The sequence below is a fragment of the Haliotis rufescens genome, unplaced genomic scaffold (assembly GCF_023055435.1).
Source record: "Haliotis rufescens isolate VD_foot unplaced genomic scaffold, xgHalRufe1.0.p SCAF_28, whole genome shotgun sequence".
NCBI classification, from domain to species: domain Eukaryota; kingdom Metazoa; phylum Mollusca; class Gastropoda; order Lepetellida; family Haliotidae; genus Haliotis; species Haliotis rufescens.
This window is the reverse complement of record NW_025963979.1, coordinates 6948097-6961802: the sequence shown is the minus strand read 5'-3', so window position 1 is coordinate 6961802 and position 13706 is coordinate 6948097. Positions and strand designations below refer to the sequence as shown.

The following is a 13706-nucleotide window of genomic DNA, read 5'->3' as shown; positions in this document are numbered from 1 at the left end:
TGTCCGTGTGTTTAATATTTTTAAACAAACTGTTCAAGGCACCTGACTTGGTTGATGCATGTCATCGTATCTCAATTATTGCGTTGATTGATGTTCATGTCAACCACTGGATTGTCTGGTCAAGGGTATTGCAGACCGCCTTCATACAGCTGGGATTTTGCTGAGTGTCGCGTTAAACAACAAACAAAAGTAAAGAAACACACATTGCGATTGTTTACCTCTGTAGTTACATAGCGACACTTGCATGGAGAACGTCTCAACATGATAGGATTAAATAGCCATGGGCACTTCCATTGATGTTATGGTGTGTGCTTTCGTTATAACAAGTCCAACCTGTCTCTCAAGATGAGAAAGTCCCCTCACAAGCAGGTTAAACTATAAATTGTTTTCAGTGACACCTGCCAGACTATTGTTTTGTACAAGTGCTACTTTCTGCATCACACAACATGACATTTCGGAGCCAACGATACATGTTCTGATGCACCCACCCACCCACACTATGCACGTACGAAGACCACGTGATGAGAAGTGAGTTGATATCCTCGCACTGCACGAGCCGATTCCGTACCACTAAGTCTTGCCAAACATATCACGTGACGTGCGTCGCGTGTGAATATGCAGTCAACATGTTGTCTTTGATGGTGACTTGTGCGCAGCAGGTGTTTGAGGAATGTGTACTGTTGACATACCTGCTAGATAATAAAGCTTTTATTACTTATCACGAAGCAAATGGAACTATATATAGTTTACTCAAAGGTGCACTGTGTCCCTTATTCGAATTCGAGGATTGTATATTTTATGTTTACATTCTGGTTTAGTGAGTGAATGAATAAATGAGTGAGTTAACATTTACATGCACGTCGGCAATATATCTGCCATGAACACATTGTGACTAGACAATTTAATATTTGGTACCCCGGCAGAATTTACACCCTAACTCCAGTACAGGCGATTCAATACTTTCGGTTAGAGCAAGCAAAGCCCAGAAACGCAGGTCAATGGCGTTAAACACTTTGCTTTGAGCAACGGTCGTGGCGCTAAGACGTCAAGGGTGATAATCTCGACGAATCTGAGATTCGAACAGCATTACAGTAAGGAATGGGGTGTGTGTGTGTGGGGGGGGGGGGGGGGGGGGGGGGGGATAAAATGGTTCAGGGACGATGAGACAGACTATCTTCAATCGACGGAGAATGTGACTTAGCGTTGTTAAAAGCGTTGTTGGCATGAATACTCATTTGAATTATATACCTGAAAGTGGATGCTTTGATAAAAAAAACTATAAGGGCTTTAGGTCCAGGCGATGTGGATATGTAACAGCAGTACTCTGGTTGTCTCAAAGATAAGGGAGTACTTGTTGGGTCAAAACGAATTAATTTTCAATGGGCTGTAGTCTGGATCTGCCCTAAAACATACATAATTTGATATAAACACCATGGGTATTGACATTGTGAAGGCACTAGATAGCCTTTAGATATATAGTTCCTTGTTTCCAAGTGCTTGTTTTTAAAACACTGGATGCTGTGAGGTCAAATCTGTAGTAACCCTCTACACGTTTATTTAAGTATCAATACCCACAGTGAATGATAACATGTGAGTAAACACTCAATGGCTAAAAAAGAGTATCTGGAGCCACGTGCATAACAAATGTGCTGTGTCCGTGGCCTTTGTAGTTTCCTCGACAGTGGAAGGACGATGTGGTAGAAGATCGCCTGGCCGAGTCATTTCAAAAGACGTTAAAGAATTTTTGATTATTATATTACCCTACCGGTAGTTGGGTAGTGTTGTTATCCTGCCTGACGCTCGGCAGGAGGGGGCCTAACCCCTTACTCGCCCTTATCCGGTCTCTCCTTCAAGCCCTATATATATATATAATGACCGGTAAGGTTCAGGTTCACGGTCATGGTGTATAGTCATCTTATTTGCAAGTATAATTTAATGTCTTTGTTAAACGTCAGCTGGTGTCAAGCATACCAGTAGGACTCATTGGCTTACATTCAAAACACAATACACGCTATCAGATATTTATAGCACAATTATGAAAGTTATGATATATGTGCTAATACAATGGTCCGCATAACTGTCTCTATAAATGAACCAGCTAAGTGAACCCGAATATGCACCTTCTCGTGCAGTCGCAATGACAGTTGCCTTCCACAATGAAGAGAGGTGTGTATATTTACGAGTTTCTGATTGGTTAAAAACGTCCTTGGGAAATGCGGTGACGACCAGTCGAATCCCTACCACGTGGAGTTTGTTTTGGTTTGAACCAGTTTTGACTGGTGTGCTGCAATGCTTGTACTAGTACCTTCACGACTGAACGTACATAATAGCATTCAGCTCTCTGTTGGGCGTTATGTAAACCATGAAATGGGATTTAATACTTCATCAAGGAATCAAACTTAGGGTAATGATCGTATCATAAACGTTGATGTTTCATTGGTCTTATTTTGCATATTTAACAATTAGGAAAGTAACAAAAAAGCTTATCATGCGTTTTATTTGTTCACATTAAATAAACAAATAAAATTATGCTGAATACATGCACGTGTTACAACCATACATTATTGGGCCCCGACAACTGCTTTTGGGGTCTAAATGGACAGGGATGGTGTATTTTATTTTCTCTCATTACTAGTGTTATTTGCTACTTCCGCACGAAAGGGGTACGGAATTAGCTTTGTAATATATCGGTAATACGTCTTCAAGAAATCTGTAAAGGATAAGGCAGTGTTAAATAAACAAGGAAGATTGGGTTTTCATAGCTTATTAATTAACATGTAAACCTGTCTCGTCTTAAGATAATACGGGGATACTATTTGCGTTGTTGAAAGGCACAACAGTACATCATGGTTAATTTGTATGACACTAATTGGCGTGGAACGTGGGTATATAGCCCTTATTAGTTACGCATCACGCATTAGCTTGAATCAACGTACTTTACACCCAAACTCACCCAAATGCATTTACATAATCCCTATCAAGGGAACTTAGTAATGTCAGAACTGTGCAGTTATACGTCGCAACAGAAGCCTTGATTTGTCTGATATCAGTGGTGAGGTATGTACAATATGGGTCTTACGATAAGGAGCGGAGCCAAGAGAGCACGGTATTTACAAGTGGAGTGCTCGGTATATAATCACTTTTAGGCAAAGCCATCAGTTTTGGAGCTGCTATCTGCGACGTCAGTTATTAGCCAGCACTATGGGGGTGACACGCTTTGGTGTTGGCCATTATAGGCAGCACTGAACCAGAAAACCTGGACTCGTCATTGAACATCTATGTCTTGACCGTTGTCATTTCTGTATATTACATCAACAAACATCGCGACTGCTGGCATTTAGAAAACACCATTTGACTTTCAGTGTACGAACTACCTCAAGGGAGAGTTTTAGGATTGACGTTGAACACACGCAATCAAGGCACAGCACTGCCATCAGATTGTGTTTGGAAAAGAATGGATGCAGCCTTATCCGTGAGTATCCCGCTTCTTCACCTGTTCACCAGCCATAGAACTTAGGACTGTGGAGTTTGTACATTGGGGTCATAGCACCGAGACGAGGGCATGATTCGCAATGAACCAGCTGGTTACAGATCGTATGAAATATCTTAAGTAAAGACAGCTGGGGACTTCTAGAGGTTATATCATGTTATATTGGTAAACATCTCGTCCAAATACCCATTTCTTTAGCTAACTTGGAATGAAAATGTGGACAAAACTGCAAATTGCGTTTGATTAACTGATGATGGGTGGCAGTTCAAGTGATGATGTCATGATGGGTTGTAGTAATCTAAACAATTTTAAAAAACAATGAAAGACAGATTTCTGATCACGTGTCTTGTTCTTGAAAAGTATCGTCTAAAATTCTTCAGATTGTTTGATAGGTCACAGCCCATGACAGTAGCTTTTGCATTTGATGGTGATGCATTTCACAGAAGCAATACAATTAAAACATGAACAGTTGCAATCTTGATGTTTTCAGACAGCTACCATAAACTGTTCAGCAACATACATGTTTAGATTTATATAACATTGAAATTAGAATGACCTTGTTAAAATGCATATCGAGCAAACATTTACCATGTTTGACGTCCATGCACTGACCCCGTAAAATCAAACTCTCTGCAGTGTCCATTGAGTGACTGCATGAAAAGTAGCGCACCCCCAAACTCCCTTTTGTTCTGTAGTTGTATTTATCTGTTCTTAGGTTTCACAAAATTCACAAATGAGGTAAAAGTCAGCAGCCAGTCATAGATTGTTCCACATGATATCTACCAACAGATATAACTTGTTATGTTCAGCAATAATAAATCACTATGGACAAATTGCTACTTCAACTGGACCATATTGACATTCTTACACTCGCCGTCATCTTGTCCAAATTTCGTGGATTGATGCATGTGATGTCAATCATTGGATTGTCTGGTCCAGACTCAATTATTTTCAGACCGCCGTCATATAGCTGGAATATTGTCAAGTGCGGCGTTAAACAACAAACAATTAAACAAACAAACCTTGGCATATATTTGGAACATATTATGATAAATGTGTTATAAACATTTATGATAGTATCCATGGTATCCAATGTCTGCAACTGATTTATTCTACCATCTTTACAAGTCAATGATACTTTACACAAAGACGTATATTTTGCATACAGGACAAACTGGTATGTTATCATTTATTTCTTTGCTTCTTTGTAAAGTATTAATAATCCGGTTTCAAAGCTTTAATTTCCATATTTCCGAAACAGTTGCATATGTTATGATGATTCTATTCTAAAATGTTTCACATTTATCATTTTAGGTATTTGAGTTGTTTTGGGCCCATGTTTTTATGTAGCTTACTATTGTAATGTGATACCATCTTTAGTCCTTCTCTTTGTGTGTGCAGGGGCGGTCGGGTAGCCTAGTGGTTAAAGCGTTCTCTCGTCACGCTGAAGACCCGGGTTCGATTCCCGACATGGGTACAATGTGTGAAGCCCATTTCTGGTGTCCCCCCGCCGTGATATTGCTGGAATATTGCTAAAAGCGGCGTAAAACCATACTCACTCACTCACTTTGTGTGTACATGGCATAAATTGTGAAAGTGAAGAACCAAACTAAGGCATTTTGTTTAAAAATATGGATGATTTTCATGATCATTTCAAACTCTTTCATTATATTTTTGGGATAATGTTTGTATTTAACAAGGTGTTTAAGACTGTTTTAGCATTTAATTCAAGTGCTAAGTTTGAGGTAAATGTGAAAAGTAGTCTGGTGCTAGTTATTTCAACTTGTTCAAGTCAGTTCAGAATATCTTGCTTACCGGTAATTGTGACGTAACAAGCTTACATGCACTAAGCAACCCTAACATGATTGACTCATTTTAGTTGCCTCAAGCATCTTGAGGATATGTGAAACAATAAACAGGGTAACATGGTGTGGTTATGGTAATATATATTACGATGATGCATGGTGTATAATTACTTGTTAATTGTTACCACTGTTTTCACATTTCAGTCTCCAATAGTGAAATCATTTGTGGCAGGATCCTTCAGCGGAACATGTTCAACATTGCTTTTTCAACCTTTAGATCTTGTGAAAACAAGAGTGCAGTTGTCAATAAACTTTGGGTGAGTCAGAGCTACTACCAGTTGGAGACACACTCTTGCTTAATCCATTTGATGCATGCCTGTTATCGTCACATGGTTGTAAGTGTTTAATGCTTTGATCATGTCAGTGAAAAACCCTAAAAAATTGCCCAATGACTGTTCTTTGGAGCATTGGTAATAAACTGAAAATGAATTTTGTGAAAATGACATTGTTTGAGATAGTCCTGTGACAAATACACTATGTAAGTAACTCAGGCAGGCATGCTCAGGTTGTGCTTGTCCTTATTCATCATGTTCAATTTCACAGTGACAAATAATCTTTTAGAATCCTATTTACCTGTAACTTAAACATGTTAAAGTATTGATAAAACTCCTTCAAAGAAGTTGATGTGATTCAAATTATGAATTTTGTTTGTAGGAAAACACAGGGCATTGTCAGTGTTTTGACAAATGTTATTGAAAAAGACCGCCTCCTTGGACTATGGAGGGGAATTGTTCCGGTAAGTCAGTATTGGTTGCCTTGGTTATATTAGTATCAATGCATAAAAGTTACATGGAACTTTATGGTAGTTATGCAGTATGGTTTGATTGTTTCCTAGAGCCATCAAAATGAAGGAACATCAACATTACTTACATGGTGTTGCTAATCTCACATCTGTGCTAGAGCACACCTGATGTACAGTTCCAATGAATTCACGTCAAATTAAACTCTTGAAGATTGGGTTTGGTTGGTTGGTTTGTTGTTTAACGCCACACTCAGCAACATTCCAGTTATATGATGGCGGTCTGAAAATAATCGAGTCTGGGCCAGACAATCAAGTGATTAATATCATGAGCATCGATCCCGTTAGTTGCCTCTTACGACAAAAATAGTCACCTTTTACAGCAAGCATGGGTTGCTGAAGACCTATTCTACCCTGGATCTTCACGGGTCGAAGATTTAGGGTAGAATAGGTCTTGGAATTGGGTGGTCAGATTCGCTGATTTGGCTGATGCATGTTATTGTATCACAATTATGTGGATCGATGCTCATGATGTCCATCACTGGATTATCTGGTGCCGACTAAATTATTCAAAGACCACCGTCATATAGCCGGAATATGGCAACATATATAACAACAAACCGAATATAAACAACAAACAAATAAACAAACAACATCAAATTGAATAATCTCAGGGGAAATTCCCAATATTATATAACTTGCTTTATTCAGGATCAACATGTCAGTCAATGACATTTTGTGACCGCGTTAACATAATGTCAACAATGCCTGTATTATTCAGATTTGTCAACATTTCGTCAAAAAAACTTTACCATATTTACAGTGTGTGAAATTATTTTTACATGTACATTTTTCCTTGTATAGTTTCCTATAAAAATTTGCTTACCTTTAACCATATATTGTTTTTAGAGTGTGATATTATTGTTTCAGTCAATCACGCGATGCGTCCCGGGTGTGGGGATTTACTTTGCTTCTCTACACTGGCTCAGATCAAATTTTGGGTATGTGGTCATCCAGTATGATGATGTGATAAGAAGCTGTCACTGTGGTGCTATAACATGGTCACTCCTACTGATTGTTGAAGGACAGTTCAACATGGAGAGCTCATGGTTAAAAAAAATATTTCACAATTTGAAATTCACTTAGAGATGAGAAAACTTTGCAAGACTCATTGACTTATTTCAGCAAATCTAAATGTTAAGAAATAAAGGTAAAATATTGTTTCAAACTCGTTGGTGTATCAAATGGCAATTCTGGAATCTAAGAAGCACCTTGTGGAAGCACCAACTGTAGAAATAGGGTATCTACAGATGCTGCAAATGTGATTAGAAGTACTATTGAATGCAGGAAATGGGTAGGCTGTCCACTGTGATGTACCCAGGGGTGTCCACCCACTCCTACAAAAGTTTTTGGAATGTAGAAAACTGCTATGGCATTGTACTATATTAATGACAATATTACAACTTGTATGGTTGTCAACAGGACTACAGATCCCCATCCTGTGGAGTCATTGCTCATGGGAGCAACAGCTCGCTCAGTCGCTGCAGTTGCAGTCCTCCCATTCACGGTCCTTAAGACTCGTTATGAGGTGAGTAAACCTTCCAATAGATTTCGCATTTCCAGAAATTGTATCTGTGACTCACTTTCGCAGAGTGATCTGAAGTGGGACCTTGTTTACTTGTTGTAGGGACTATTGATAGTTAATGAATATCTTGTAGTTGGAGATGAGTGTAGTGACAATATTAGACAATAGTGTCGATAAGTGTACTCCCATAAGTATAATGTTATCTTGATGTCCAAAGGGGGGCGGTCGGGTAGCCTAGTGGTTAAAGCGTTAGTTCATCACGCCGAAGACCCGGGTTCTATTCCTGACATGGGCACAATGTGTGAAGCCAATTTCTGGTGTCCCCCGCCGTGATATTGCTGGAATATTGCTAAAAGCGGCATAAAACAATACTCACTCACTGATGTCCAAAGGGACCATTAACACGATTCTTGAGTTACTTCCTGTAGGTCTTTACAAGTGTAGCATCAATTTTAGACAAAAGTCTTCATGAGTGTACTGCTAGGCAGTGTTCGAAATAAGTGCCTGCCCGTAGGCCCATAGACCTGTTGCAGGTAGATCGCGTGTTGGGCCCATAGATTGAAATTTGTATGGGTCCTTATGGCCTGTTTGTTTCCCTGAATTCGCTGAAGGGACATAATTTTTTTTCTGCGAAAGACAAACACGTTTTATTGCAAATGTAGGGATTTTGTATGAAAAGGTGATGTGCTTCATTCTGATTCGCATTATAGACGGGGTATATAAATTAGCATTGGTTTTGAAGGCTTGTACAGGGGGATAGCCTTTAAGGTGGGGTCGCTCTATAGATGGCGATATGCGGTAGAGGTAATGGAGCTAAAAAGTTCACAAGCATTCTCTGTATTTACAAATACTATGTCTATTGTATCTGTAAGTCTGTGTTATATATTTGAATGTAATGAAGGTAGCATAGTCAGGTAAAATTCGTTTTAAAAGTACTTGATGTTTTTTTCATGTACGTATGTATGTATCAATAATGATTCTGTTGACAGAGTGGCAACTTCCAGTACTCCAGTATGACAAGGGCATTGGTTATCACTCATCAGAAAGAGGGACTGAAAGGTGCACTTGCGTTCTAGTTTAACGTTACTGGAATTGTTAGTCATAAGTTGTCATTAGGCAAGTAGGTGATAAATTTGTCAATATGAAGTAAAAGAAACATATCATCTCTAATATTCCAGTGAAATAATTTCGTCAGTTTTGTTGTGTATTTTACCTTGTACATCAAGTAGTTCCTGAGAACACTTTGTTTTCCAGGTCTGTATTGTGGTTTGGGACCTACACTGATGAGGGACGTACCATTCTCATCTCTCTACCTCATGTTTTATACTCAGCTTAAAAGGACACTGCCAGAAGGTATGCACATACAGATGGAATGCATGTAATAGGGCAACAGTGCACATATTTATTGTAGTGCCACCATATTAAAGGCATTAAAGGTTCCATTCATGGGCGGCATCTTGGCACAACAACTTCTGGAAGTCTATTTAATTATTAGAAGTACACAAGTCATAGAATAAAGTCATTTTGTGGAATGGGGCCTTTTTTTAAAAAGATTCCTGGCTTGTCGGGGGAGGATGCTGGTGGCCCAGTTGCCTAAGGCACCGCTTTTCATCGTGCAGAGTTGCTTCCCTTGGGAAAGCATGAAACCTAAGAATGTGGGTTTTAATCCTTGTTCGCCCTAATTATGTTTCTAGGCTGCTTTGCAGGCACCATGGAATGAATTTTCTTACAATGCTGTCCTTCCTTTCCAGACATGCTCCAAGAGAAGTCTTTGCCACTTTTTCACTTCCTGTGTGGCATTATGGCAGGGTCTTTGGCATCCGTGGTTACTCAGCCAGCAGATGTGATAAAGACACATGCACAGCTCAACCCAGCTATGTATGGCAACATCAGAGCATGTGCATTGCATGTTTATCAGGTGGGTTGGAAACATGTCAACTTGAAAACATAATAATAGTTGAAAACAAGGATCAGTGTTCTTTCTAGTAATTTCTATTATGGCAGGTAGGGCCAACTAGTGACAAAAAAAGTATGTGTCAGTTTGAAAAGGGGAGCCACAAACCAAGAAACAGGAGCATCCAAAATTGTTTCAAGTCTGACATTCTAGAACTTTGTACTTATTTTGCAGAAGGATGGTTTAGTTGGGTTTTGGCGTGGAATCATTCCAAGAACACTGCGTCGAACCCTTATGGCAGCTATGGCATGGACCATTTATGAGCAGGTGTGTATTGTCTGCTAACCAATCAAAAGTGTTGAATGCATAGGGAACAAAGGCTTCTTATGCCTGATAATTGGTTTAGCTCAAGTGAGAGTATTTCACAATCTTACAGTAGGAAAAGCAAACTACCTCATATTCAAAAACTAGTATTTGTGCATTTTGTCAAACAATACGCTTGAAAAATGTTCTCTAACAGTGTACATACTGTATTGTCTATGCTGGCATTGTCAGATAAAGAACAGTTTGTAACAACTATAGTGGAAGAAGTACATTTATGATTCAGGACCATTTCTTCTTTATTTCAGGCGATGAGACATTTTTCCCTCAAGACGTAGCTCATCTTCCTCTAAGCCTTCAATTCATCACCTGGAGTTTCATGCCACAGTTTACACAATTCCAGTATTGCTGCTGTTGTGAATAGGTCGTCTTTGTAATGCTAAACGTGTTTTTTTAACAACACAGTCAGAGTTTGGACCTTGATGAAGAACCCTTGAATACGTGTAATGCTCTTTTTGAATGCATTGTGATCAATATATCTATGCTTCTAGATAGACAATGATTTAATGGATCATGAACTGTCTGTTATGCATGCTAATGAACAACCTTCAATTCATCATGGTGATGGAAAGAAATTTGAATTCATTGTGAAGAACAACACCCATTACAGCTGTCATTTTGGTCAGAATGTATCTATATCAGGATGGACACTATTGGATGTGAAGTTTGATTAATGGATTACAACTTTGTCTTTCCTGACGAGTGCTTCCCGGTGAAACATGGTGATTATCATGTACTGTTGTACTGTATCCATCATACTGGTTCAACATTGATGAACATGGTGATTATCATGTGCTGTTGTACTGTATCCATCATACTGGTTCAACATTGATGAAACAGGGTTTTACCTTGACCTACAAAACTAGGGGTCCTGACGACCCCCCAATTACTTATCTCAAGGCTCCTTACAGGAAATATGAGGGTCATTTAGTATAGTAATGAAATGGTGCAGTGACTGTTTTAAGATTTAAGATTTTAATTATTGTAAAAAATTAGCTACATTGAAGGATGCAATATATGTTTGTTTATGCATCCATTCTAAACATTTGTGCATACTGGACGCACATTTCTGCATTCCTTAAACCATGCGAAATAATATTTAGCGATATGATGGTTCTCAGTGAAAACCGTGTGCTGACATTTATTGGACAGATGACACATCTACATGAATACTTGGTAAGAAACTTTACATTAGGGAAAGTGTTATCCTTTTTTTTTCTGAAATGTGATTACATGTCACTGCCATTGGGTAACAATTATGTTATTGTGTTAGTGTCTGCAAGGCTGGATCCATGGGTCAAGTCTGTGTGTTTTGTACTGATGGTTCATTTGGAGAATTATTTTTATTAATATAACAGAAGTCTGTATTGATGTGCAGACTAGTCATTGATGCTATTCCATTTCTATATTAGTCATGTTTTGTGAGAGCTTTACATTTTGTTTATTTATATGCTTGAAGATGTTGATGGCGTTTCCTTATGGATAAGATTACCCTTGCAATTGTGCAGTTGTGCTTTTAAAACAGTTATTTCAAGCTTGACGAATATAAACAAATGATTTGAAAACCTTATGTTTAAGGTATACATAATACATAATATTAAGAAGTAAAGATTAAAACATTTGTAGCTTTCAAATTTGCACTTTTTCATCTAAAAACAAATTCAAATCTATGGTGACTAGCAGGGATTAGTAGGGGAAATGGTTTCAGCAGTCACATTAAATCAAACATTTGATTTCCCCATCATGCTAGTATGAAGTGCAAAGATGTAAGGCAGGGTCAGTTGGGCAGATTCTGCTGACCACATCTTACTGGGATTGACATTGCCCTGTTAAACAATAATGACAGTAACTGGTATGTTTATGATACTTTCCTTGACCCAAAACAACATATTATTATAAGTAACTGAACCCTTGAATAAACTGTGTATCTTATTATCACAGTATTGGTATGCATCATTAGTTACAATGATATCTGACTGCCTCTGTGGTCTTGTGGTAGAGCATCTGTCCGGAGAATGGAACATCCGGGGTTCGATCCCCGGCCGCATCATACCAAAAGACTTCAAAAGATGGTACTTGTTATCCTGTCTAGCGCTTGGCATTAAGGCGATAAAACAAGGACTGTTCGGCTGGGAGTCAGTATACTGTGTCTGTGTGTGGTATTCATGTTAATGGGCATGGTTCTCAGTTGGCGAGCACTATAAATCGGCATCAGTCCAGACTAGTACAAGCAGCCACACACACACACGTACATGCACGTGGCTATGTAAGTGCAATAATCTTGGACACCACAATAAACCCCATTTCACCAACAATGATGTTGATTTATACCAAGAAAGTACTATTAGTGGATTTCAGAATTTTCATTGTTTGTGTTACATGATACATTGCCAGGTGACATGTTTACAGTAGCAAAGTTAGAACCTGGTGGTATCCCTGGTGATTGATCGAACTTGTACATGATAAGTATGGTACCCCGGTAAGATTTCCACTCCATGTTGAATCTCTCTATGCACATCTCACAGTAAGATATATATTTAAGTGTGTTATTATCTGATCTCATGCATTTGATATTGGTTCTGATTCAACAAGATTCCCTGGTTATCAAAGTAGAACATACTTTCATCACGAGAAGCTGTTTAGTCCAACTTAAAGTTTTTTGTTTTATTGGCTTTTAGAAAGCTATATGTATGATAAAAATAGATTTTATCTTGTTATCTCATAGTGAGGTTTATTATGAGAAAATGCAATAAATGTATTTTGAATGTATTTAAGGAGTTCTTGTTGATTGAACAGCCATATGTAGATGGGTATGGTTTAAAATATGTCTGAATTTGGCTGCCATTACTGCATTTTGTTTTTGAAACCACACAGTGCTTAGACATCTCAGGGATATCGTGTCTGTATACCTGATGATTTCAATACTGGTAATCATGTATGATAGGTGATAACAATTTTATGACAGCTCTTGTAAGTCATGCTGACTTACTTACAATGAGTAACATGCTACATTTTCATTGTCAGTTTGATTTCCCCCAAGGGACGTGTGGTTTATATTCTGGGTAGTCTTTGGGAATGCTCTTGAAATATACACAAAGAAAAAAGTTAAGCACACCCCTATTTCAGAACAGTCCCCTATTGACAAAAGTCATGGCATGGGATGACTGACCACAGAAACTGGGCGATACCAATGTCATCAGATAGAACAAACATTTGACAACAAATAAAGAAGATATTGGTGAGTTGTGTTTTAAATTTACTGACAATAACATCATGGTAACACAGGTACTGTTTTTGACCTTAGACAATACCTAAAAAAGTATGGAGCTGCAGGTAAACGAGTTACGTTTGATGTTTCATGTGAAAATGTGGACAGATTTGGCGGTGGCAGCGTAATAAGGGGCCACATCTTCCAACACTGGTACAACAGAGCAGGTGTGCAAAGCAAGTTAACGACCCAATGCTGTTGTCCTACTACCGCACTTTGTTCCCGTTATGAACGTCATCTTTCAACGTCAATGCTTAACTGCTCACAGCACATGTAACGACAGCATTCCTACGAAACCACATGACCCTCTAACTCGTCAGATTGGAACCCAATAGAACACATGGGACACACTGCTGGCACATGCACATATATAGTGCACAAACGAACACTTGGTCATAGGTTACATGAACGCTCAAGGGACACCTTTGTAATTTCCCATTAAATGTCTTTATATTGGTCAGGCGGCAACTTCTACAATACGTCA

General features: G+C 38.7%; 1 protein-coding gene across 1 annotated transcript; it reads left to right on the top strand.

Annotated features, from left to right (window-relative positions):
* Positions 1-3065: 3065 nt before the first annotated feature.
* LOC124139047 (mitochondrial glycine transporter B-like) lies at positions 3066-12723 on the top strand. Its single transcript, XM_046506027.2, has 10 exons — positions 3066-3472; positions 5500-5612; positions 6010-6091; positions 7025-7095; positions 7577-7682; positions 8669-8738; positions 8934-9032; positions 9431-9597; positions 9808-9900; positions 10203-12723. The coding sequence occupies exons 1-10, from the start codon at positions 3455-3457 to the stop codon at positions 10230-10232; spliced, it is 849 nt and encodes a 282-aa protein (XP_046361983.1). The 5' UTR covers positions 3066-3454; the 3' UTR covers positions 10233-12723.
* Positions 12724-13706: the final 983 nt, after the last annotated feature.

Excerpts from the sequence above, each read along its gene's own strand:
- LOC124139047 (XM_046506027.2), top strand. Across the intron at positions 5,613-6,009 it reads CAGTTGTCAATAAACTTTGG|GAAAACACAGGGCATTGTCA; the intron begins GTGAGTCAGAGC and ends TTTTGTTTGTAG. Across the intron at positions 7,096-7,576 it reads TGGCTCAGATCAAATTTTGG|GACTACAGATCCCCATCCTG; the intron begins GTATGTGGTCAT and ends GGTTGTCAACAG.